We start from the raw sequence: 23,793 nt of genomic DNA on the forward strand, positions 1-23,793 counted from the left end.
GCCCTGCCCGAGCCCCGAGGAGGCAGGGAGACGGAGGGAAAGAGGGAGCTGCGCGCGCATGCGCCCTACCCGCGCCCCGAGGAGGGAGGGACGCAGGGAGAGGGAGCTGAGTGCGCATGCGCCCTGCCCGCGCTCCGAGGTGGGGAAGGAGCTGCGCGCGCATCCGGCCGCCCCCCTCTCGGGGTTGGCAGCGTGCGCGCCCCCGCCTCGCGACGTGCGCGCCCCCCCCCCCGCGGCCGGACCTGTCCATCCGATCGGCGCCCTGGCTCCATTAGGGGCCTTCGCGGCCTTCCTCCTCCTCGCCGCCGCCGTCACCGCGCGCCAAGGTCAGCAGGACCATCTCTGCTAAGAGTATTATTATTGGTATTATCTGGACTATTATTTTCGTTATTAGCATTATTATTATTATAGTGATTATCGGGTTTGTTAAGCCCTGACACTGGACCAGCCACGGTGCTCACAGCAATAATGATAATGTTGGTATTTGTTAAGTACTTTGTGCAGAGCACTGTTATCTGGACTATTATTTTTACTATTAGCATTATTATTACTATGGTTATTATCGGGTTTCTTAAGCCCTGACTCTGGACCAGCCACTGTGCTCACAGCAATAATAATAATAATAATAATATTCGTATTTGTTAAGCGCTTACTATGTGCAGAGCACTGTTATCTGGACTATTATTTTTACTATTAGCATTATTATTACTATGGTTATTATCGGGTTTCTTAAGCCCTGACTCTGGACCAGCCACTGTGCTCACAGCAATAATAATAATAATAATGATAATATTCGTATTTGTTAAGCGCTTACTATGTGCAGAGCACTGTTATCTGGACTATTATTTTTACTATTAGCATTATTATTACTATGGTTATTATCGGGTTTCTTAAGCCCTGACTCTGGACCAGCCACTGTGCTCACAGCAATAATAATAATAATATTCGTATTTGTTAAGCGTTTACTATGTGCAGAGCACTGTTATCTGGACTATTATTTTTACTATTAGCATTATTATTACTATGGTTATTATCGGGTTTCTTAAGCCCTGACTCTGGACCAGCCACGGTGCTCACAGCAATAATAATAATAATATTCGTATTTGTTAAGCGTTTACTATGTGCAGAGCACTGTTATCTGGACTATTATTTTTACTATTAGCATTATTATTACTATGGTTATTATCGGGTTTCTTAAGCCCTGACTCTGGACCAGCCACGGTGCTCACAGCAATAATAATAATAATATTCGTATTTGTTAAGCGTTTACTATGTGCAGAGCACTGTTATCTGGACTATTATTTTTACTATTAGCATTGTTATTATTATCGTTATTATTGGGTTCGTTCAGCGCTATGTGCCAGCCACCGTGTTAACAGTAATAATGATATTGATGATGGCATTTCTTAAGCATTTACTATGTGCCAAGCACTGTTCTAAGCGCCAGGGCGGATACAACGTCAAGCGGAATTGAATTGTACATTCCAAGCGCTTAGTACATAGAAAGCGCTCAAATACTATTGAATGAGTGAATTTAGCAGGGCTCAGTGGATCGAGCCCGGGCTCGGGAGTCAGAGGTGGTGGGTTCTAATCCCGGCTCCGCCCCCGTGTCAGCTGTGTGACTTTGGGCCAGTCACTTCACTTCTCTGGGCCTCAGTTCCCTCATCTGGTAAAATGGGGATGAAGACTGGGAGCCTCACGTGGGACAACCTGGTTACCTTGTATCTACCCAGCGCTTAGAACAGTGTTTGGCACATAGTAAGCACTTAAAATTATTATTCATTCAGTCAGATTTTTGGAGCCCTATGTGCAGAGCACTGTACTAAGCGCTCGGAAAGTACAATTCGGCAACAGATACAGTCCCTGCCCGACGACGGGCTCACAGTCTAGAAGGGGGAGACAGACAACAAAGCGAAACAAAAATAGTCTGGCGTAAATATCAAGATAAATAGAATCATAGATATATATACACGTCATTAATAAAACAGACAAATATGTACAAATATACACATATGCTGTGGGGAGGGGAAGAGGGTAGAGCAGAGGGAGGGAGTCGGGGGGATGGGGAGGGGAGGAGGAGCAGAGGGAAAAGGGGGCTCAGTCTGGGAAGGCTTCCTGGAGGAGGGGAGCTCTCAGTGGGGCTTTGAAGTGGGGAAGACAGCTAGTTTGTCCCGTGGGGCTCCCAGTCTTCATCCCCATTTTCCAGATGAGGAAACGGAGGCCCAGGGATGTGAAGTGACTTGCCCAAAGGCATTCGGTAGTGTTTATTGAGCACTTACTATGTGCGGCTGACAAGGGCAGGGACCGTCTCTATCTGTTGCCGACTTGTTCATTCCAAGCGCTTAGTACAGTGCCCTGCACATAGTAAGCGCCCAATAAATACTATTGAATGAATGAATGAAAAGTGTCGGAGCTGGTATTAGAATCCACCATCTCTGACTCCCAAGCCTGGGCTCTTGCCACTGAGCCACGCTGCTTCTCTTAAAATAATAATAAATAGTCATAATAATAATGATGGTATTTGTGAAACGCTTACTATATGCCAAGCACTGTGCCTCAGTGACCTCATCTGTAAAATGGGGATGAAGACCGGGAGCCCCACGTGGGACAATCTGATGACTTTGTATCTTCCCTAGCGCTTAGAACAGTGCTTGGCTCATAGTGAGCGCTTAACGAATGCCATCTTTATTATGATTATACAAGGTCATCAGGTTGTCCCATGTGGGGCTCACGGGCTTGATCCCCGTCTTACTGGTGAGGAAACTGAGGCCCAGAGATGTGAAGTGACTTGCCCGAAGTCGCACGGTAGACAGGTGGCCGAGTCGGGATTATTCATTCATTCGTTGAATCGTATTTATTGAGCGCTTACTATGTGCAGAGCACTGTACTAAGCGCTTGGAATGTGCAATTCGGGAACAGAGAGAGACCATCCCTGCTCAATGTCGGGCTCGCGGTCTAATCGGTAGAGAACCCATGACCTTCTGACTCCCAGGCCCGGGCTCTAGCCACTGAGCCATGCTGCCTCTCTGAAGCACTCACTCTGTGCCAGGCACTGTACTAAGCGCTGCGGTGGATACAAGCTAATCAGACTGGACACAGCCCCATCCCACGAGGGGCTCACAGTCTCAATCCCCATTTTACAGATGAGGGAACTGAGGCACAGAGAAGTGAAGCAATAATAATAATAATGATGGTCTTTGTTAACCGCACCGTCCCCCTGCTTCACCACTGGTCTGCTGTGTGACCTTGGGCAAGTCACTTCACTTCCCTGGCCTTAGTTTCCTCATCTGTCAAATGGGGATTGAGACAGTGAGCCCCACATGGGACAAGGGACTGTGTCCAACCTGATCTGCTCGTATCTACCCCGGCGCTCAGTACAGTGCCTGACACATAGTAAGCGCTTAATAAATGCCATAATCATTACCGTTGATATTCCTGAGCGCTGGGGTAGATCCAAACTAATCAGGATGGACCCGGTCCCCGTTCCACATGGGGCTCACGGTCTTCATCCCCATTTTACAGATGAGGAAACTGAGGCCCAGAGACAAGTGATAAATAATAATGATGGTATTTGGTAAGTGCTTACTAAGCGCTGAGATGAGCTCAGTGAGGGAACTGAGGCCCAGAGAAGTGACGTTTTGTGGTAATTTGTTACGCACTTACTATGTGCCAAGCGCTGGGGTGGATACGAGCTCATCAGATTGGAAACAGTGCGTGTCCCACGTGGGACTCACAGTCTTCATCCCCATTTTACAGATGAGGGAACTGAGGCCCTGAGAAGTGAAGCGACTTCACTTCAGCAGACAAGGGGTGGAGCCGGGATTAGAACCCAGGTCCTTCTGACTCCCAGGCCCGTGGTTCAGTTTCCCCATCTGTCAGATGGGTGCCGAATTGTCCGTTCCAAGCGCTTAGTCCAGTGCTCTGCACATAGTAAGCGCTCAGTAAATACTATTGAATGAATGAGTGGGGCTACTCACCCTTACGCCCCTCCTGTTGCTTGCTTGCTTTCTAAAACCCCGGAACGGGGCGCGGGGAGGAATGAGGTTAAGAAAAAGAAACTGCAACCAAAAAAATCCTTATAAAGATGAAAGTTTTGGGCATTTCCAAAACGCTAGCACACCCCCGCCAGCGAAAGGCACCGTTTCCCTAGGGGAGGTGGGGCGGTGTCGCCTTTGAAAAGAAATGGACTGATTTGCTCTACGTTTGTTATTCGTTTTCAGATGTCCAGTCCACTTGCTCTGAAACGAAGCTGACACAAGATCTCCTGAAGGAAGGCTTTCACAGGTAAATACCTCATGTTTCCTCAACAGTTTGGGGCTGATGGTTTGGACTCAAAAGTCTTCGTTTGCTTTTTCTGCTCCCGATTGACGAAGGTTGCACCTGCAACGTGGTTGGCAGTTTTAAAGTAAGTAACGAGAGTGGCTCAGATTTACTGTGCAGTGGAGCACCGTGCTAAACGCTCGGGAGAGTACAATATAAGCCGTCCTCGTTTTGTGTCTTACACGGCGACAGCGGCGACTACCGAGCCAGATCCCCGCTTGGTCGCCGACGCGTCCCCCGGGCCGCCCCCGGGGCCGACGCAGGCCGACCGTTCGTCCTCACTGAGCTCTGGGGCCGGGAAGGAGAGGAGCCCTAGCCTGACCCCGGACCCTTAGCCTGACCTCCGACCCCTAGCCCCACCACAGAGGCCTAGCCCGGCCTCAGAGCCGTAACCCTATCCCAGATCCTCCCTTGCCTGATTCCCCTCTGCCCGAAGTCACCCCTCTACTACAAAAAATCAGTGGTATCGATTGAGTGCTCCCAATGTGCAGAACACGGTATTAAGTCCAGACCCATTCCTTGCCCACAACGAGCTTACAGTCTAGAGGGGGAGACAGAAATGAACAGAGTAGATAAAATTGCAGATGTGTACGTAAGTGCCGTGCGGCCGGGAGGAGGGATCAGTCGTTCAGTCGTATTTTTTCAGCGCTCACCGTGTGCAGGGAATAAAGGGAGCGAGTCGAGGCGATGCAGAAGGGAGTGGGAAAAGAGGAAAGGAGGGCCTCCTGGAGGAGACGGGCCTTCAGTAAGGCTCTGAAGTGGGGGAGAGTCAGTCGAGGAGGGAGGGCGGTCCAGGTCAGAGGCTGGATGTGGGGCGAGAGTCAGTTGAGGAGGGAGGACGGTCCAGGTCAGAGGCTGGACGGGGGGGCGAGAGGTCAGCGGTGAGATGGAGGAGATGGAGGTACGGTGAGAAGGTTGGCGTTAGAGGGGCAAAGTGTGCGGGCTGGGTTATGGTAGGAGAGGACGGCGGAAAGCCGCCTCCGGATCCCACGTCCCCTCCAACTCTCATTCCATCTCTTTCCTCCCATCCCGGTCCACATTCCTTGAATGGGTGATGTTTACACCCGGCCTTTACGTCCTGTCCCCCGACTCCCCTCTTGACTCAGTGCAGTCAGGTTTCTGTCCCTCCGCGCGACCTCACCCCCCAGTGCCCGCCTTAGGCAAGCCCGATTCATTCAGTAGTATTGTTTGAGCGCTTACTATGTGCAGAGCACTGTAGTAAGCGCTTGGAATGTACAATTCGGGAACAGATAGGGACAATCCCCGCCCAATGCCGGGCTCACGGTCTAAACGATCTTCTCTGATGCTTCTTGAGCCCTCAGCTCCCTCTTCCGTGGAACGCCGTCCGCTCCCGACGTTGTCACCTCCACACTCACCTGGATCTCTTCCTACCCCTCCGACTGTTCTTCCTACCCCTCCGACTGTTCTTTCAGTTTCCTGGGCTGACTCCCTCGTCAGTCAGTCAGTGGCATTAGTGGAGTGCTCACTGTGTGCAGAACACTACCAAGTGCTGTACAGTAACCACAGACTCCAAAGCCCGGGCTCTTTCCACTGAACCACGCTGCTTCTCCCATCCGCCCTTTCCTCTTCTCCCCCTCCCTCCTGCGTCACCTCAAGTTGCTCCCTTTACTCCTCCCCCCCCCCTCCCAGCCCCGCGGCACTTAAGTAATTATCTCTCATTTATTTATATTCATGTCTGTCTCCCCCACCCCCCATCTAGACCGTAATAAGCTCGTTGTGGGCAGGGAATGTGTCTGTTATATTATTGTACCGTACTCTCTCAAGCGTTCAGTACAGTGCTCTGCACACAGTAAGTGCTCAGTAAATAGTACTGAATGAATGAGCCCCACATGGCACTTTCCGTCTCCCCCGATCAGACCGTAAGCCCGTCAAACGGCGGGGACCGTCTCTATCTGTTGCCGACTTGTTCATTCCAAGCGCTTAGTACAGTGCTCTGCACATAGTAAGCACTCAGTAAATACTATTGAATGAATGAATGCCCAAACTCGTTTTCTCACGGTCTCCTACTCTCGGCTTGCCCTCCTTTAACCTGTTTTTCACCCTGCTTCCTTACTTCCCGCCCCCAGTTTCTTCCAGTTCTCAGTGTTCCCCATCTTCTCGATCCTCCTAAAGTCTCGCTCTCTCCAGCAAACCCTTCCCAGTTAATTCCCCGCCCTCCAAGTCATTCATTCATTCAATCGTATTTAATAGTAATAATCATAATAATGGTATCTGTTAAGCGCTTATTATGTGCAAAGCACCGTTCTAAGCGCTGGGGTTAATACAAGGTAATGAGGTTGTCCCACGAGGGGCTCTCAGTCTTCAGCCCCATTTTACAGATGAGGGAACTGAGGCACAGAGAAGCCAAGTGATTTGCCCAAAGTCACAAGTGACAGAGCCGGGTTAGAACCCACGACCTCTGACTCCCAAGCCCGGGCTCTTTCCACTGAGCCACGCTGCTTCTATTGAGCGCTTACTGTGTGCGGAACACTGTACTAAGCGCTTGGATTGTACAGTTCAGCATCTGATAGAGACAATCCCTGCCCAACAATGGGCTCACAGTCGAAACGGGGAAGACAGACAACCCAACAAGTAGAATCAACTAATGGCCACCCGTAGCACCTAGGCTTAGTGACACTTACGGCTCAGTGGAAAGAGCACGGGGTGGGGAGTCGGAGGTCATGGGTTCTAATCCCGGCTCCGTCCCGTGTCAGCTGTGTGACTTTGGGCAAGTCACTTCACTTCTCTGTGCCTCAGTTACCTCATCTGGAAAATGGGGATTAAGACTGTGAGCCTCATGTAGGACAACGCGATTACCCGGTATCTACCCCAGCGCTTAAAACAGTGCTCTGCACATAGTAAGCGCATAATAAATACCAACATTAATTACACCTGTGCATAGAACAGTGCTTGGCACATAGTAAGCGCTTAACAAATGCCATCTTTATTATTGTTTATACCCCTCAATCACACTTTTGTAGTGATGTATATTCAGTAGCACCATTCAATTATTGTGATTTTTTTTTTCTGACATTTCATTTCTGGCCTATTCATTCTGCTTCCCATTCTTCCTCCTGCTTCCACCATTTGTAAATATTTTATATGTCTAATATTAACAATGGTATGCTAATAGTGGTATTTGTTAAGTGCTTACTATGTGCCAAACATAAGCGCTGAGGTAGAGACAAGTCAACGAGGTTGGATTCGGTCCCTGTTTAACACGGCACTCACAGTCTATGGGAAAGAGAGAACAGGTATTGCTTTTCCATTTTGCAGATGCAGAAACTGAGGCACAGAGAGGTTCGGCACCATAGAGAAGCACCCTGGCATAGGGGATAGAGCCTAGGAGTCAGAAAGTCACGGGTTCCAATCCCAGCTCTGCCACTTGTCTGCTGCGTGACTTTGGGCACGTCGCTTCGATTAGACTGTAAGCCCATCACGGGGCAGGGATCGTCTCTATCTGTTGCCGAATTGTACATTCCAAACGCTTAGTACAGTGCTCTGCACCCAGTAAGCACTCAATAAACACTATTGAATGAATGAACTTCTCTGTGCCTCAGTTCCCTCATCTGGAAAATGAGGATTGAGACTGTGAGCCCCACGTGGGACAGGGACTGTGTCTGACCCGATTTGCTTGTATCCACCCCGACGCTTAGTGCCGTGCCTGGAACATAGTGAGCGCTTAATAACCCTCTTCTCCCCCCTTTCCCTCTCCTCCTCCCCCTCTCCCGTCCCTTCCCCTCAGCACTGTACTCGTCCGCTCAACCGTGTATATCTTCATCACCCTATTTATTTTGTTTAATGAGATGTACATCACCCTGATTCTATTTATTTGCCATTGTTTTAATGAGATGTTCCCCTTGACTCTACTTACTGCCCTTGTTCTCGTCTGCCCGTCCCCCCCGATTAGACCGTAAGCCCGTCAGAGGGCAGGGACTGTCTCTATCCGTTGCCGATTTGTCCATTCCAAGCGCTTAGTAGCTCTGCACATAGTAAGTGCTCAATAAATACTATTGAATGAATGAATAATAAGTACCATTATTATTATAGGAATAATATATAATATTATATATAAATAATATATTAATATATAATAATAGGTCCTTGGGGTCCCGGACTCCTACTCTTTCCAGTAGTCCACACTTCCTCCCCTATTCCTTTTGGGCCGGCAACACATCTTCTGTTTCCGCTGTACTTTTCCAAGTGCGTAGTACAGTACGTTACACTTAGGAGGTCCTTAATAAGCAACATTACCGCCCCTGTTCCTCCTCCAGCTGTGGCTGCCCACGAGGGCAACGCCATGGGGCCAGTTGCCCTCCTAGCCCCCCATGCAGAGGGGACCTCCGGCCTCCCCAACTCCCCTGAGAGGTGGTGCCGCGGGGAACGCTCAGCCCAGGGGTAGGTACGGACCGGTCGGCTATTTGCAGTGCAAATACTCACCCTGTTTCGATGGACGTCTTTGAAGGGACCTGCTGATAGAAGTGGAACTCGGTGGAAGCGTCGAGGACACCGGCAGCTGCCGGGTCTTGCTGAAACAAGAGATCCCGTCGGGACTGTACGTGGACCCCTTCGAGTTGGCATCGTTAGAGGAAGACAGGACTGCCGAGGTACGGACGCCGAGCTTGGACGTGACGTGCGGCACCGAGAGGTTCTCGCCGGAGACCCGGCGGGGGGGTTTTCGGGGAGGTGACCGTGATGACGAGGGATGCAGGCGGACTGAAGGGGGGAAGGGACAAGCAGCAGCAAAATAGCCCTCTTGTTGCGGGGGGGGGGGTTCCCGTTTTTCGTTCTTTGTTTTTAAAGATATTTGGTAAGAGCTAAGAGTTTGCCGGGCACTGTACCGCGCATTGGGGTAATATAATAATAATGTTGGTATTTGTTAAGTGCTTACTATGTGCAGAGCAGTCTTCATCCCCATTTTACAGATGAGGTAACTGAGGCTCAGAGAAGTTATGTGACTTGCCCACAGTCACACAGCTGACAAGTGGCGGAGCCGAGATTAGAACCCACGACCTCTGACTCCCAAACCGGGGCTCTTTCCACTGAGCCACGCTGCTTCTCTAACCATCGGTGTGACGAGTCACTTCACTTCTCTGGGCCTCGGTCACCTCATCTGGAAAATGGGCATTAATAAAAATAATAAAGCTGGTATTTGTTAAGCGCTTACTATGCAGAGCACCGTTCTAAGCGCTGGGGAGATCCGGGATAATCAGGTTGTCCCGCGTGAGGCTCTCAGTTAATCCCGATTTTACAGATAAGGTAACTGAGGCACAGAGAAGTTAAATGACTTGCCCACAGTCACAGAGCGGACAAGTGGCGGAGCCGGGATTCGAACCCATGACCTCTGACTCCCAAGCCCGAGCTCTTTCCACCGAGCCACGCTGCCTCTAAGTACAAGATAATCGGGTTGGGCACAGTCCGTGTCCCGAGCAGCGTGGCTTAGTGGAAAGAGGCCGGGCTTGGGAGTCAGAAGTCGTGGGTTCTAATGCCGGCTCTGCCACTTATCAGCTGTGTGACTGTGGGCAAGTCACTTCTCTGGGCCTCAGTTACCTCATCTGTAAAATGGGGATTAAGACTGTGAGCCCCACCTGGGACAACCTGTATCTTACCCCAGCGCTTAGGACAGTGCTTGGCGCAGAGTAAGCACTTAACAAATACCACCATCATCATCATTATTATAATTAATAATCCCTATTTTATAGAGGGAACTGAAGCCCAGAGAGGTTAAATGGTGTGGCCTAGTGGATACAGCAGAGACCTCGGCATCAGAAGGACCTGGGTTTCTAATATCGGCTCCGCCGCTTGTTTGCTGTGGGACCTTGAGCAAGTCACTTCACTTCTCTGGGCCTCAGTTACCTCACCTGTAAAACGGGGATGAAGACCGCGAGCCCCATGTGGGACAGGGACTGTGTCCAAACTGATTATCTTGTATCTAACCCAGTGCTTCATACAGTGCCTGCCACATAGTAAGAGTTTAACAAATCCCATTTTAAAAAGGTAACTTGCCCAAGGTCCCACAGCAGACAAGTGGCGGAGTGGGATTAGAACCCAGCTCCTTCTGATTCCCAGGTCCACCCTCTATCCACTAGGCCACACTGCTTCTCATTGCTGGATTGCTGCTTGCCAGACTCCCTGATGAACTAGATCCAACATGATAGTCATTCAATAGTATTTATTGAGCGCTTACTATGTGCAGAGCACTGTACTAAGCGCTTGGAATGAACAGGTCGGCAACAGATAGAGACGGTCCCTGCCGTTTGACGGGCTTACGGTCTTGTATCTTCCTCAGTGCTTAGTACAGTGCCTTATTTTGTTAATGAGATGTACATCCCCTTGATTCTATTTATTTGCTATTGTTTCAATGAGATGTTCATCCCCTTGATTCTATTTATTGCTATTGTTTTTGTCTGTCCGTCTCCTCCGATTAGACCGTGAGCCCGTCAAAGGGCAGGGACTGTCTCTATCTGTTACCGATTTGTCCATTCCAAGCGCTTAGTACAGTGCTCTGCACATAGTAAGCGCTCAATAAATACTATTGAATGAATGAACGGTACACAGTAAGCGCTTTACTAGCTTTACAGCAAGCTCCCTCTAGACTGGAAGCCTGTTGTGGGCAGGGAATGTGTCTGCTTACTGTTATATTGTACTCTCCCAAGCATATAGTGCAGGGCTCTGCACACAGTAAGCGCTCAATACAATACGGTCGACTGACTGACTAATACCAAAAAAAAATCAAAAAAATCAAAAAACAAAAGTGCGGATTTCTTCTCCGTCCAAGGCAGAGCGGCAGTGGGGGTGGAACACTGAAGGAGAGAATTTCCTCGCCCACAACCCCCCCGGTTGCCCCCACTCACCATTCAGTAGTATTTAATAATTTATTGAGCGCTTACTGTGTGCAGAGCACCGTACTGAGCTCTTGGACTGTACAATTTGGCAACAGATAGAGACGATCCCTGTCCAGTGACGGGCTCACAGTCTAATCGGGGGAGACAGACGGCAGAGGGAAACAGAACGAAACAAAAGCAAGACAACATAATCACGATAAATAGAATCAAGGGGATGTACACCTCATTAACAAAATAAATAGGCTAATAAAAATATATTCAAATGAGCACAGTGCTGAGGGGAGAGGGAGGAGCAGAGGGAAAGGGGGCGAAGCCCCTGTTGCTACCCCAGCAAGAAGCACAGCAAGAAGCGGCCTTATAATGATAATAATAATGTTGGTATCTGTTAAGCGCTTACCGTGTGCAGAGCACCGTTCTAAGCGCTGGGGGAGATACAGGGTCATCAGGTCGTCCCACGTGAGGCTCACAGTTAATCCCCACTTTACAGATGAGGTAACTGAGGCCCAGAGAAGTGAAGTGACTCGCCCACAGTCGCACAGCTGACAAGTGGCAGAGCCGGGAGTCAAACTCATGACCTCTGACTCCGAAGCCCAGGCTCTTTTCCACTGAGCCCCGTAGAGGCTCAAAACCCAACCGATCGATCAGTCATTGGTCTTTATTGGGCGCTTAGTGTGTGCAGAACGTTGTCCTGAGCGCCTGGGAAAGTACAGCACAACGGGGTCGGTAGACACAGGTCCTGCCCACGAGCTTCTAGTCTACAGGGGGAGATGGGCATTAACGTAAATTACAGAGAGGGGAGTAGGGCTAGTGTGAGTGGTGAGTGGTGGCCAGTTTCTGGGGCGAAAAGATCGAGACGTCTTGGTTTGCATCGTTGTTATATCGTACCGCTTAGTACGGTGCTTTGCTCACGGTGAGTGCTCAATAGATATGATTGAAGAAGGGGGAGGAGGCTATAGCTGTGATGGGTAGGATGTGTTACCGGGGATAAAACAAGATCTTTATTTGGATTTTCAGGATAATACTATTTGCAGTAGTAAGGGCCTGGGTCCCGATTTGCGTTGCTCCTCCAAACCGCCGCCGCGTTAATCCAGGCCCTTCCCCTTTCCCGCCTTGATGGCGGCATCTGCCTCCTTGCCGACCTCCCCGCCTCCTGCCTTTCCCCGCTCCAGCCCAGACTTCATTCTTCTGCCAGGTCGCTTTTCCACGAAACCACTCAGTCCAGATTTCGTTCTCCTCCGAGAACCTCCAGAGGTTGCCCGTCTACCTCCGCGTCAGACGGGAGCTCCTTACCATCGGCTTTAAAACGCTCAGTCGCCTCGGCCCCTCCTACCTCGCCTCCCTGCTCTCCTACCCCAACCCGGCCCGCACACTTGGCTCCTCTAATGCCAACCTTCTCGCTGTCCCTCCATCTCGTCTGTCTCGCCGCCGCCATCTCGCCCACGTCCCGCCTCGCGCCCGGAACGCCTTCTCTCTCCGTATCCGACAGACGATCCCCCTCCCCACCTTAAAAGCCTTATGGAAGGCCCACCTCCTCCAGGAGGCCTTCCCTGACTGAGCCCTCCTTTCCTCTTCTCCCACTCCCTTCTGCATCGCCCTGATTTGCTCCCTTTATTCATCCCCGCCTTCTCAGCCCCACAGCCCTTTTGTACGTATCTGTAATTTATTTATATTAACGTATTCACGTCTGCCTTCCCTTCTAGACTGTAAGCTTGTTGTGCGCAGGGAACGTGTCTGTCAACTCTGATATAGTGTACTCTACCAAGCACTTAGTACAGTGCTCTGTACATAGAAAGTACTCAGTAAATATGATTAATGGATCGACTTCTCTTAGAATTCCTTGAGCTGAAACTAGGTGGATTCTCTTTTTTTTTTTTTCCCCTCAACAGTATTTTTTACACACTTACCATGAGTCAAGCACTGTTCTGACTGCTGGGGTTAATAATAATGTTCATTCAATAGTATTTATTGAGTGCTTACTATGTGCAGAGCACACTACTAGGCGGTTGGAACGTACAAGCTTGGTTTTCCCCTCTTCAAATCCCTACTTAAAGCTCACCTCCTCCAAGAGGCCTTCCCAGACTGAGCTCCCCCCTTTTTCCCTCTGTTCCCTCTACACCCCCCTTCACCTCTCCGCAGCTAAACCCTCTTCTCCCCCCTTTCCCTCTCCTCCTCCCCCTCTCCCTTCCCACCCCCTCAGCGCTGTGCTCGTCCGCCCGACTGTATATATCTTCATCACCCTGTTTATTTTGTTTAATGAGATGTACATCACCCTGATTCTACTTGCCATTGTTTTTATGAGATGTTCTTCCCCTCGACTCTGTTTATTGCCATGGTTCTCGTCTCCCCGTCTCCCCCGATTAGACCGTGAGCCCGTCAGAGGGCAGGGACTGCCTCTATCTGTTGCCGATTTGTCCGTTCCAAGCGCTTAGTACAGTGCCCTGCACATAGTAAGCGCTCAATAAATACTATTGTATGAGTGAACAAATGGGCAGCAGATAGAGACAGTCCCTGCCCATTGACGGGCTTACGGTCTAATCGGGGAGACGGGCAGACAAGAACAATGGCAATAAATAGAATCGAGGGGATGAACATCTCATTAAAACAATAGCAGTAAATAGAATCAAGGGGATGTACATCTCATTAACAAAATAAATAGGGTAGTAAAAATATATGCAATGTTGGTATTTGTTAAGCACTTACTATGTGCAGAGCACTGTTTGAAGCACTGGGATAGATACAGTCGTCCCGCGTAGGGCTCACAGTCTTCATCCCCATTTTACAGATGATGTAACTGAGGCACCGAGCAGTTAAGTGTAAATCCAAGTTAATCAGGCTAGATACACATGGGACTCGTATTCTAAATAGGAGGGAGAATCCCCATTTTGCAGTTGAGGAAGCTGAGGCCCAGAAAACAATCAATGGTATATATTGAGCACTTATTGTGTGCAGAGCACTGGAAGGATAAGTATCACAGAGTCTGTGGTCATGTTCTCTGCCCACGCTGAGCTTACAGTCTCGAGAAGTAAAGTGACTTGTCCAGGGTCACACCGCAGGCAAGTGGCGGAGCCGGGATTAGAATCGTGCCCTCTGGCTCCCGGGCTTCTGCTTTATCCACTAGGCTACTCCTGGTTCCTGGTTTGTCGGCAGTGTACTAATCCCGAGGTCTGATTCTTCCTAATGACACACATGGACAGTGTTTTGGTAATTGGAAAGTAGCTCAAACATAATCGAACGTAAACTGTAAATTCTACCTAAAGCGAGCGACAGATACTGCTGATTGGGCAACACTTCAGATTAACTTCCTGGCTTGACCACAGTGCTCTTGATTCATTTTCTGTTGATATGAAAAAACAGGAAACTACCAGAATGACTGGCTTGGCAGCGTGGCGTGGTGGCTGGAGCACGGGCTTGGGAATCAGAAGGTCATGGGTTCGAATGCCGGCCCCGCCACTTGTGAGCCATGCGGCTTCCCTCATAATAGTCATTCCTCCGATCGTATTTACTGAGCGCTGACTGTGTGCAGAGCACTCTACGAAGAAGCACTCTAGAGAAGCAGCGTGGCTCAGTGGAAAGAGCCCGGGCTTTAGGAGTCAGGGGTCGTGGGTTCTAATCCCGCCTCTGCCACCTGACAGCTGGGTGACTTTGAGCAAGTCATTTCACTTCTCTGGGCCTCGGTTACCTCACCTGTAAAATGGGGATTGCGACTATGAGCCCCTTGTGGAACAGGGACTCTGTCCATTCTGCTTATCTTGTGTCTAACCCCGTGCTTAATACAGTGCCTGCCACCTAGTAAGCGCTTAAATAATAATGTTGGTATTTCTTAAGCGCTTACTACGTGCAGAGCACTGTTCTAAGCGCTGGAGGATACAAGGTGATCAGGTTGTCCCACGTGGGGCTCACAGTCTTCATCCCCATTTTACAGATGAGGGAACTGAGGCCCAGTGAAGTGACTTGCCCACAGTCACACAGCTGATAAGTGTGACAGTAATGCCATTATTATTTTACTTTGCTTGTTCCTTTTAAATCAAAATTATAGTATCTGTTAGCGCTTACTATGTGTCAAGCACCGTTCTAAGCTCTGCGGTAGACGCGAGGTAAATAGATCGGCCACAATCCCTGTCCCACGTGGGGCTCAAAGGGGGATTATTTCCCCGTTTTACAGATTGGGGAACGGAGGCACAGAGAAGTCCAGTGACTTGCCCAAGGTCACGCAACAGACAAGTGGCAGAGGCAGGATTAGAACCTGGGTCCTCTAACTTCCAGGCCTCTGTGCCCTTTCCACTAGGCCATGCTGCTTCCCTCTGGTAGTAGATATCTCCTGTATTTGTAAGAACTTTATGTTCTTTTGTGTGTTTGTGTAACGGGGGGTTTTGGAGTCAGGCTCGTTTCCCAGTGCTTCCTTATCAACCCATCAGCGGCATCTGTTGACGCTTGCCACGTGCAGACTCTGAACTAAGCACCCAGCTTTCTTTCTCATTAATCCTCTAGACTGTGAGCTCAGTGTGGGCCGGCAGAGTGTCCGTTTACTGTTATATTGTACTCTCCCAAGCGCTTTGCTCACAGTGAAGCGCTCACTAAATACGATTGAATGAATAATAATAATAAGTACGGTATTTGTTGAGCGCTTACTATATGCACTGTACTAAGCAGCGTGGTCAGTGGAAAGAGCCCGGGTTTGGGAGTCAGAGGTCATGGGTTCTAATGCCGGCTCCACCCGTCGCCTGCTGTGTGACTTCGGGCAAGTCACTTCACTTCTCTGTAAAAGGTAAAATGGGGATGAAGACCGTGAGCCCCATGAGGAACAATCTGATCACCTTGTATCCGCCCCAGTGCTTAGAACAGTGCTTTGCACATAGTAAGCGCTTAACAAATACCAGCATTATTATTATTATTATTATCACTAAGCGCTGGGGTGGGTGCAATCGCATCGGGTTGGACACGACCCCTGTCCCGCGTGGGGCTCACAGTCTTCATCCCCATTTTACAGATGAGGAAACCGAGTCCCTGAGAAGTGAAGTGAGTTCCCCATCCTTTTCACTGTCTGTATTCTGTCCGACAGGTATCAGTAGTACCAGATTTTGTGGACGTGGAAGCCCCCGAATACTTGTCCAAAGAATTCGACATCTTTATCTACACTAAAGCAATCCCCGAGCGCCCTGGCTCGTTCCGAGCTGTGTTTCCCATTCACTCTCGCTATCATCGCCCGCAAGAGCAAGATGGGGTAGCTACAGTCGTGCTGAAGAAACCAGAACTACTCGTCCATTGCCTCAAAGGTGAGGAGGGAATCCGCGATTTTGGGTGAGGGGCACGGAAGGGCTCGAGGGCCGGCCAAGAAGCTATCCGCTAGGACGGCCTTCTGATTGAGAGGAAGCAAGCGGTAGATTAATGCGGGATGCTTCTTTTTCCCCGAGTCTCGTAAGGTCTCCCGTAGATTCTCTCAAGACGTGTACTGGTTTTCAGTTGTTTTATTCGGTACTCTCTCGACTGCCAAAACCACGTGGTCACCGAACGTTTCGTCGGAGTCTTTGGCTTCTGCCCAGATGAGCTGTAGATCTGCGTCCAGGAGGCGGGCGGCTAGAACTGAAATGCATCTGGCTAGTGACAGAAGACGTACCGGAACAATCCCGTCTCCACCTCTGTCTTTTTAATACGTGTTTTGGCCGGAACGCCTTTGGGGATTAAGGGATGTTCGTCCGGGAACCCAAGCCACAAAGGCACAGAGGGACGTGGTGTTGGAAGGAGTGGTTGTGGGCTTTTAGGGTTCGGTGACAGGCACAGGGGAATAACAACAATAATAATGGTATTTGTTAAGCACTTACTGCGTGCCAAGCCCTGTTCAAAGCACTGGGAGGGATACAAGGTAATCAGGCCGTCCCACGTGGGGCTTGCAGTCTTAATCCCCATTTTACAGATGGGGGAACTGAGGCACAAAAAAATGAAGTGACTTGCCTAAAGTCACACAGCTGATGAGTGGAGGAGCCGGGATTAGAACTCACGACCTCTGACTCCTAAGCCCGGGCTCTTTCCACTGAGCCACGCTGCTTAATACAGTGTGACCACACTGAATAGGAGAACCGGGTGGACTGAGGTGAAAGAATCATTCCCTGAAATGGCCAGTCCCTCCTACGGATAGCACACGTTTTCTAATTTTGTTGTTTTACTACCTTTTTCAGATTTCCCAACCAGGAAGTGTTGGAAGCACTCAGAAATGGCAGCTCCTTGTTCTTTGAGAAGTGAACAGATGTGTCACTGGAGCAGCGTGGAGTATATATTAGTGAGCCGTTATTCATTTTTTTGTCCTTTGATTTGGAAACTGTTAGCCATACCTACTCTACTTACTTGGATTTTTAAAAAAGTGGTATTGGTTAAGTGCGTGCTGTGTGTCAAGCACATTTCTAAACGTTGGGGTAGATACAGATCAATCAGGTTGGACACAGTCCCTGAGCCACGTGGGGGACGCAGCCCAGGTAGGAGAGAGAACAGGTACTGAGTCACCATTTTACGGGTGAGGAAACTGAGGCACATTTTACAGGTATCGATTAAAACCTCAGTTTCCCCAGGCACATTTTACAGGCACCGATTAAAACCCAGCTCCTCTGACTCCCAGTCCTCTCATTGTCTACAATAGAACATTTTCTTTATTCTTTTGATATTCTGGGGGGCTGGAATTTCAGGTAAACTATTAGAAACAGCTACTCCATTTACTTCCCCAATCGCTTCCACCACATAACTGCCCCACCCTGATTTTGGGGGAGGAAATAAAAGATTATGTTTTGTACCGCATAATTGAGTAGCAGCAATAACCAGGCCTCCCGCGGGCTAGGGAGGTGCAGAAGGAAGATCATGTGTAATATGGCTCGGGTTGAGATGGCGTTTGACGCGTTCATTCATTCGGTAGTATTTATTGCGCTTACTGTGTGCAGAGCACTGTCCTAAGCGCTTGGAATGTACAGTTCAGCCACAGATAGAGACAATCCCTGCCCAATGACGGGCTCACAGTCTAATCAAAATAAACACACACTTGCATCGGCCGGGAATCGAGCCCGGACGTCCCGCGTGGCAGGCGAGAATTCTACCGCTGAACCACCAGCGCGTTGAACGTCTCTGTGGGCCGACTTGAAAAAATGCAGTAGAAGTCAGATTGTCAGGCTCAGGTGCCCTCAAACCTTTCTTCCCTCCTCCTTTACTTCTTTCTTGTCTCCTCCCTCCTTTATTGCTAGATTTAATTAAACTCCTTGTGGGCAGGCAACGTGTTTACCGTCTCTGTTGCATGGTACTCTCCCAAGTAAATAAAGTATTTATTTATTAGTACAGTGCTCTGCACCTGGTAGTGGCTCAATAGTTAGTTCATTCTTGTATGACCCGCATAAATGCCCCACCTTTAAATATCCTGAAAATTGTGCAGAAAAGTGGGCACTTGTGGAAGGAAGCACCGTATCTGCACCAGGAAGCCACTTCAGTCTTACGTAGTAACACTCTGTATTTTATTTAGTCTTTTCTAAACAGGGAAAAATAATGCCTTTTAGTTTTTGGCTCAGTGGAAAGAACCCGGGCTTGGGAGTCAGAGGACAGGGGTTCTGATCCCGCCTCTGCCACTTGTCTGCTGTGTGACCTTGGGCAAATCACTTAACTTCTCTGTGCCTCAGTTACCTCATCTATAAAATGGGGATTAAACTGTGAGCGTCAAGTGGGACAATGTGATTACCTTGTATCTATCCCAGCGCTTAGAACAGTGCTCGGCACACAGTAAGGGCTTAACAAATACCATAATTATTATTACATTTTGCAGGGCAAAATGCATAGGATGAAACCTACACTTAACTGTCGGTTTGGTTGCTGTAAATGAACGAGATTGGACTTCTTCTGTCATTACGTAGAAAATGTAGAAGGACCGTGGCCTAGTGGACAGAGCATGGGCCCGCTAGAAGGACCTGGGTTCTAACCCCACTCTGCCACCGACCTGCTGGGTGACCTTGGGCGAGCCGTTTCACCTCTCTGTGCCTCAGTTACCTCATCTGTAAAATGGAGATTAAGACTGTGTGCCCCATGTGGGACATGGACTGTGTCCTGCCTGAGTAGCTTGTGTCTACCCCAGCGCTTAATACAGTGCCTGGCACATAGTACGCCTTTAGCAAATACTGTTACAAAAATGGGAAATCATTTTCTAAGAATAAAAATCCACGGGTGCTGCACTTACACAATTTAGTGATGGTATGGTTTAAAATGTGCATCGGTAGTGGGGAATTATCTTACTGGCAATGTGAAACCGATGCCCTCTCCGCCTGAAAGTAAGGTTTTATAAAAGACAGTGTATTTCCTTGTGACCACAAACAAGAAAATATAATTCAGAGGCAATCATTTAATCCATCACGGAGCAGTTACTGTGTTCAAAACACTTGGGAAAGTACAGTGCAGTAGGTAGACATGATGGCCGCTTTCAAGGATTTTTCAATCTAGCAGGGGAGGTGCGCGTAAAAATAAATTGCAGATGGGGGAAGAAGCAGATGTAAAGAAAAGGGCATAAGCCCAGACTAAGCCCCCTTGTCCTCTGCTCCCCTTCCCCTCTCCGTCGCCCTGACTCGCTCCCTTTGCTCTACCCTCCTCCCTGCCCCACAGCACTTGTGTATCTATGTACATATTTATTATTCTATCTATTTAATGAAGTGTGTATATATATATATATGTAATTCTATTTTTATTGATGCCATTGATGCCTTTTTACTTATTTCGATGCCTTTCTCCCCCCTTCTAGACTGTGACCCCGTTGTGGGCGGGGATTGTCTCTCTCTTTTGCTGAATTATACTTTCCAAGCGCTTAGTACAGTGCTCGGCACACAGTAAGCCCTCAGTAAATGCGATTGAATGAATGAATGAATAAGTGCCGTAGGGATGGGTGAGTCGCAAAGCGCTCAGGGGGTACGAACTCGGGTGCAGAGGTGACGCCGATGGGAGGGAGAAGGTCGGGAGAGGAGATTGGAGATTAGCTGGGGAAATGAGAGGTGAGTCAGAGGTGAGTCAGAGAAAGAGGTTGGGATCGATGGGGAGCTTTAAAAAATGCCTGTGGTTTCAGGATTGATGAAAGAAAATTGATCGCCGGCTCACTGTTCCTGCAGATTATTACCCCGGGAACCTTTCAAAATGTCTCAGAGCCTGATCGGTATCAACAGACTCGCGGGCAGAGCCAAAGGCCCTGACGTCTTTGCTCATCTACCACAGCACGACCTAGTGGAAAAAGCCCGGGCCTGATAGAAGGACCTGGGTTCTAATCCCTGCTCTTCCACTCGTCTGCCCTGTGACCCTGAGCAAGTCACTTCACTTCTCCGTGCTTCAGCTGTCTCATCGCTAAAATGGGCATTCAGTATCTGTTCTCCTATCTACTTGGATGGCGAGTCTCATCCCGGACAGAGACTGTGACCAACCTGATTAACTGGTATCTATACCAGCGTTTAGAACAGTGCTTGATACATAGTAAGCGCTTCACGAATACCTTAATAATTTATGGGGCTGGGCTCTGAAGAGCAATTTTTCATTCTCACATATCGAGGAATGAAGCGCGGAAAGGAGTTGGTGACCAGGTGGATAGAGCACAGGCCTGAGAATCAGAAGGACCTGAGTTCCAATCACGGCTCCATCACTGGTCGGCTCTGTGACCTTGGACGAGTCACTTCACTTCTCTGCGACTGTCACCTCATCTGTCAAAGGGGGATTGAGACCATGAGCCCCATGTGGGACCTGGACCGTGTCCAACCCGATTAGCCTGTATCTGCCCGAACGCTTAGTCCAGCACCAAGCATATAGTAAGCGCTTAACAAATACCATAAAAAACAGCGCCGGGAAACGACCGCAAAATGCAGATTATAGGTTTCTCTGGAAAAAAAGCCTGGGATTTGAGATCCACCAGGTTCGAAATAAGGAGGGCAAACTCCCACCAGTCAGCTCAAACGTCCAGAAGCAGGAGAAGGGAGCAAGTAGAGTCTCATTGTCCGCTCTTTTTCAAGTCCCCTCCATGGAGGTCCTGGGACCTCATCGCTGTACTGTCCTCTCCCAAGCACTTAATACAGCGCTCCGCACACAGTAAGCGCTCAATAAATACGATCGATCGAATGAGTGAGATGCGAGTCTTTTGCCTTACGAGAAGTATAGTTCCTTGAGGTTTTTCTCTCTCCCCTCAGCCCTCAGTTATTTGGATACTTCAGGTAGAAGTGAGTTTTGGCTCGAAATATACTGGCCGGTCAGGCTAAATCCATAAATAGTCGGTTGATTCGGTGAGTCTGTGAGGGTGGACCCATGGGGTGAGGACCGTTGATTTGGCCCTCTCCCTCACCTTTCTGCAGCCCTTCATGCTCTTGGATCTGTAGCCTTAGGTGCTTAGAGAAGCAGCGTGGCTCAGTGGAAAGAGCCTGGGCTTTGGAGTCAGAGGTCATGAGTTCAAATCCCAGCTCTGCCGCTTGTCAGCTGTGTGACTGTGGGCAAGTCACTTCACTTCTCCGGGCCTCAGTTCCCTCATCTGTAAAATGGGGGTGGTGTTGGTATTTTTTGTTAAGCGCTTACTATGTGCCGAGCACTGTTCTAAGCGCTGGGGTAGACATAGGGGAATCAGGTTGTCCCACGTGGGGCTCCCAGTCTTAATCCCCATTTTACAGACGAGGGAACTGAGGCACAGAGAAGTTAAGTGACTCGCCCACAGTCACACAGCCGACAAGTGGCAGAGCTGTGATTCGAACTCGTGAGCCCTGACTGCAAAGCCCATGCTCTTTCCACTGAGCCACGCTGCTTCTCCGATGCAGAAGAAGGGATGAAGACTGTGAGCCCCGCGTGGGACAACCTGATTCCCCTGTGTCTACCCTAGTGCTTAGAACAGTGCTCTGCACATAGTAAGCGCTTAACAAATACGAACATTATTATTACATTATTGCTTAAGAATCACCCCAACCTCCAGCGCACAGCACGTAACCCTCATATCCTTCATTTATGTATTTTAATGTCTGCCTCCAGATGTAGGCTCCTTGTGAGCAGGGAATGAGCCTGCCAACTCTGTTGCGGGGTACTCTCCCAAGTAATAATAATGATGGTGATGGTATCTGTCAAGCGCTTACTATGTGCCCAGCCTAGTTCTAAGTGCTGGGGTCGATAAAGGTCATCAGGTTGTCCTACGAGGGGCTCACAGTCTTAATCCCCATTTTCCAGATGAGGGAACTGAGGCCCAGAGAAGTGACTCGCCCAACGTCACGCAGCAGACGAGTGGCGGAGTCGGGATTAGAACCCACGTCCTCTGACTCCCAACCCCGGGCTCTTTCCACTGAGCCACGTGCTTAGTACAGTGCTCTGCACACAGTAACACTCAATAGATACCATTGATGGAGTGAAGAGAACCAAAAACTAGGTGGCTTTTTTTTCTTAGGGTATTTGTTAAGCGCTTACTTTGTTCCAGGCGCTGGGGTGGATACAGACTAATCTCGTCGAACACAGCCCCTGGCTCACAGTCCCAATCCCCATTTTACGGGCGAGGTAACTGAGGCGCAGAGAGGTGAAGCGACTTGCCCGAGGTCACCCAGCAGACAGGTAGCGGGACCGTGACCCAGATCCTTCCGACTCCCGGGCCCGGACTTTAGCCACTCGGCCACGCCGCTTCTCCCGAGTTGAGTGATCGGTGTGGTTACAGGATCAGTCGATCAGTGGCGTTTATCGAACACTTACTGTATGCAGAGCACCGTACTAAGCGCTTGGGAGGATATTCATCTTAAATACCCATTTCAAGGTGTCTCCGTCAGACTCGTGACTGTAGCGTGGTGATTTTTCTTCCTTCTCCCGTAGGTCAGCAAGGAGGTGAGATGGAACGTTCCGGTGGGGCTGACGGGACACACTCCCTTGGTGTGTCTCGTGACTCTGCTCACCACAATCTTCTGTTGCATTTACGTTCTGGCCGCGCTTCTCAAACACGGGCGTTTCTCCGAAGACGCGTGACGCCCGGCTCTACCCTCGGCAAATCTAAACACTACTCACCACTTGTACTGGGGGATTCGCTTTATCTACTGTTATTTCAAGTTGTAAAGAATCCAGTAGAATAAAATTGTTTATTAAAAGAGGAGCTTTGATCCCTCAAAACGTCAGAGAATACCCGTCTCCTGTAATTCCAGGATTCTTAGGTGAGTTCTTTTTAAAGTCTCGGCTAATCCTCCAACGCTGTATAATCTAACCAAGTTGATCTTTGTTTTCCCACTTGGAATATTAAAAGGCTAGTCATGGCACTGGAAGGGGATACATCTTACTGATTTTTGTGACCGGAAAAGAAAGCAGGTTTTAGCTAAGCGTTCGGTAAATGGGGAGCTTAACTGAACTTCCATTTACCAAGAATTAGAGAGCTGTAGATAGTGAGACCTCAGAGAAGAGCCAGAGTTTCAGAGATGGGCTGTTAAAAGAAGGCCGCTGTGGAAACTTGTCAGGGCGGAGCATATTATCACCCAATCAGAAGACTTTAGTTTGCAAAGTTCCTCTCAGTCACTTTCAGTCAAAAGAAGGCCAGAGGACTCAAAAAATACTTGAGAGAATTCAATTTAAACCAAAGACTTGGTCCAGCCTCAGTCAATCTGTCAATCAGTGGTCAGCCAAATTTACTCTCCAGGCCTGA

At 49.2% G+C, this 23,793-nt stretch overlaps 1 protein-coding gene and 1 non-coding gene across 2 annotated transcripts; one reads left to right on the forward strand and one right to left on the reverse strand.

The window, feature by feature from the left end:
* Nucleotides 1–43: 43 nt before the first annotated feature.
* Nucleotides 44–23,280, forward strand: PIGX (phosphatidylinositol glycan anchor biosynthesis class X). Its single transcript, XM_029074979.1, has 6 exons — nucleotides 44–326; nucleotides 4,221–4,284; nucleotides 8,786–8,927; nucleotides 16,225–16,438; nucleotides 17,339–17,439; nucleotides 22,980–23,280. The coding sequence occupies exons 1-6, from the start codon at nucleotides 59–61 to the stop codon at nucleotides 23,127–23,129; spliced, it is 939 nt and encodes a 312-aa protein (XP_028930812.1). The 5' UTR covers nucleotides 44–58; the 3' UTR covers nucleotides 23,130–23,280.
* TRNAG-GCC lies at nucleotides 18,188–18,258 on the reverse strand. The gene has a single exon. It is a non-coding gene; the product is annotated as a tRNA-Gly (tRNA).
* Nucleotides 23,281–23,793: the final 513 nt, after the last annotated feature.

Source organism: Ornithorhynchus anatinus, chromosome 1 (assembly GCF_004115215.2).
Source record: "Ornithorhynchus anatinus isolate Pmale09 chromosome 1, mOrnAna1.pri.v4, whole genome shotgun sequence".
Classification (NCBI taxonomy): Eukaryota; Metazoa; Chordata; class Mammalia; order Monotremata; family Ornithorhynchidae; genus Ornithorhynchus; species Ornithorhynchus anatinus.

Bases quoted from the DNA above. Each gene is read 5' to 3' on its own strand.
- PIGX (XM_029074979.1), top strand. From the start codon at position 59: ATGCGCCCTACCCGCGCCCCGAGGAGGGAGGGACGCAGGGAGAGGGAG. The intron at 327-4,220 runs GTCAGCAGGACC...ATTCGTTTTCAG, and splicing joins CGCCGTCACCGCGCGCCAAG to ATGTCCAGTCCACTTGCTCT. The intron at 17,440-22,979 runs GTGAGCCGTTAT...CTTCTCCCGTAG, and splicing joins GCAGCGTGGAGTATATATTA to GTCAGCAAGGAGGTGAGATG.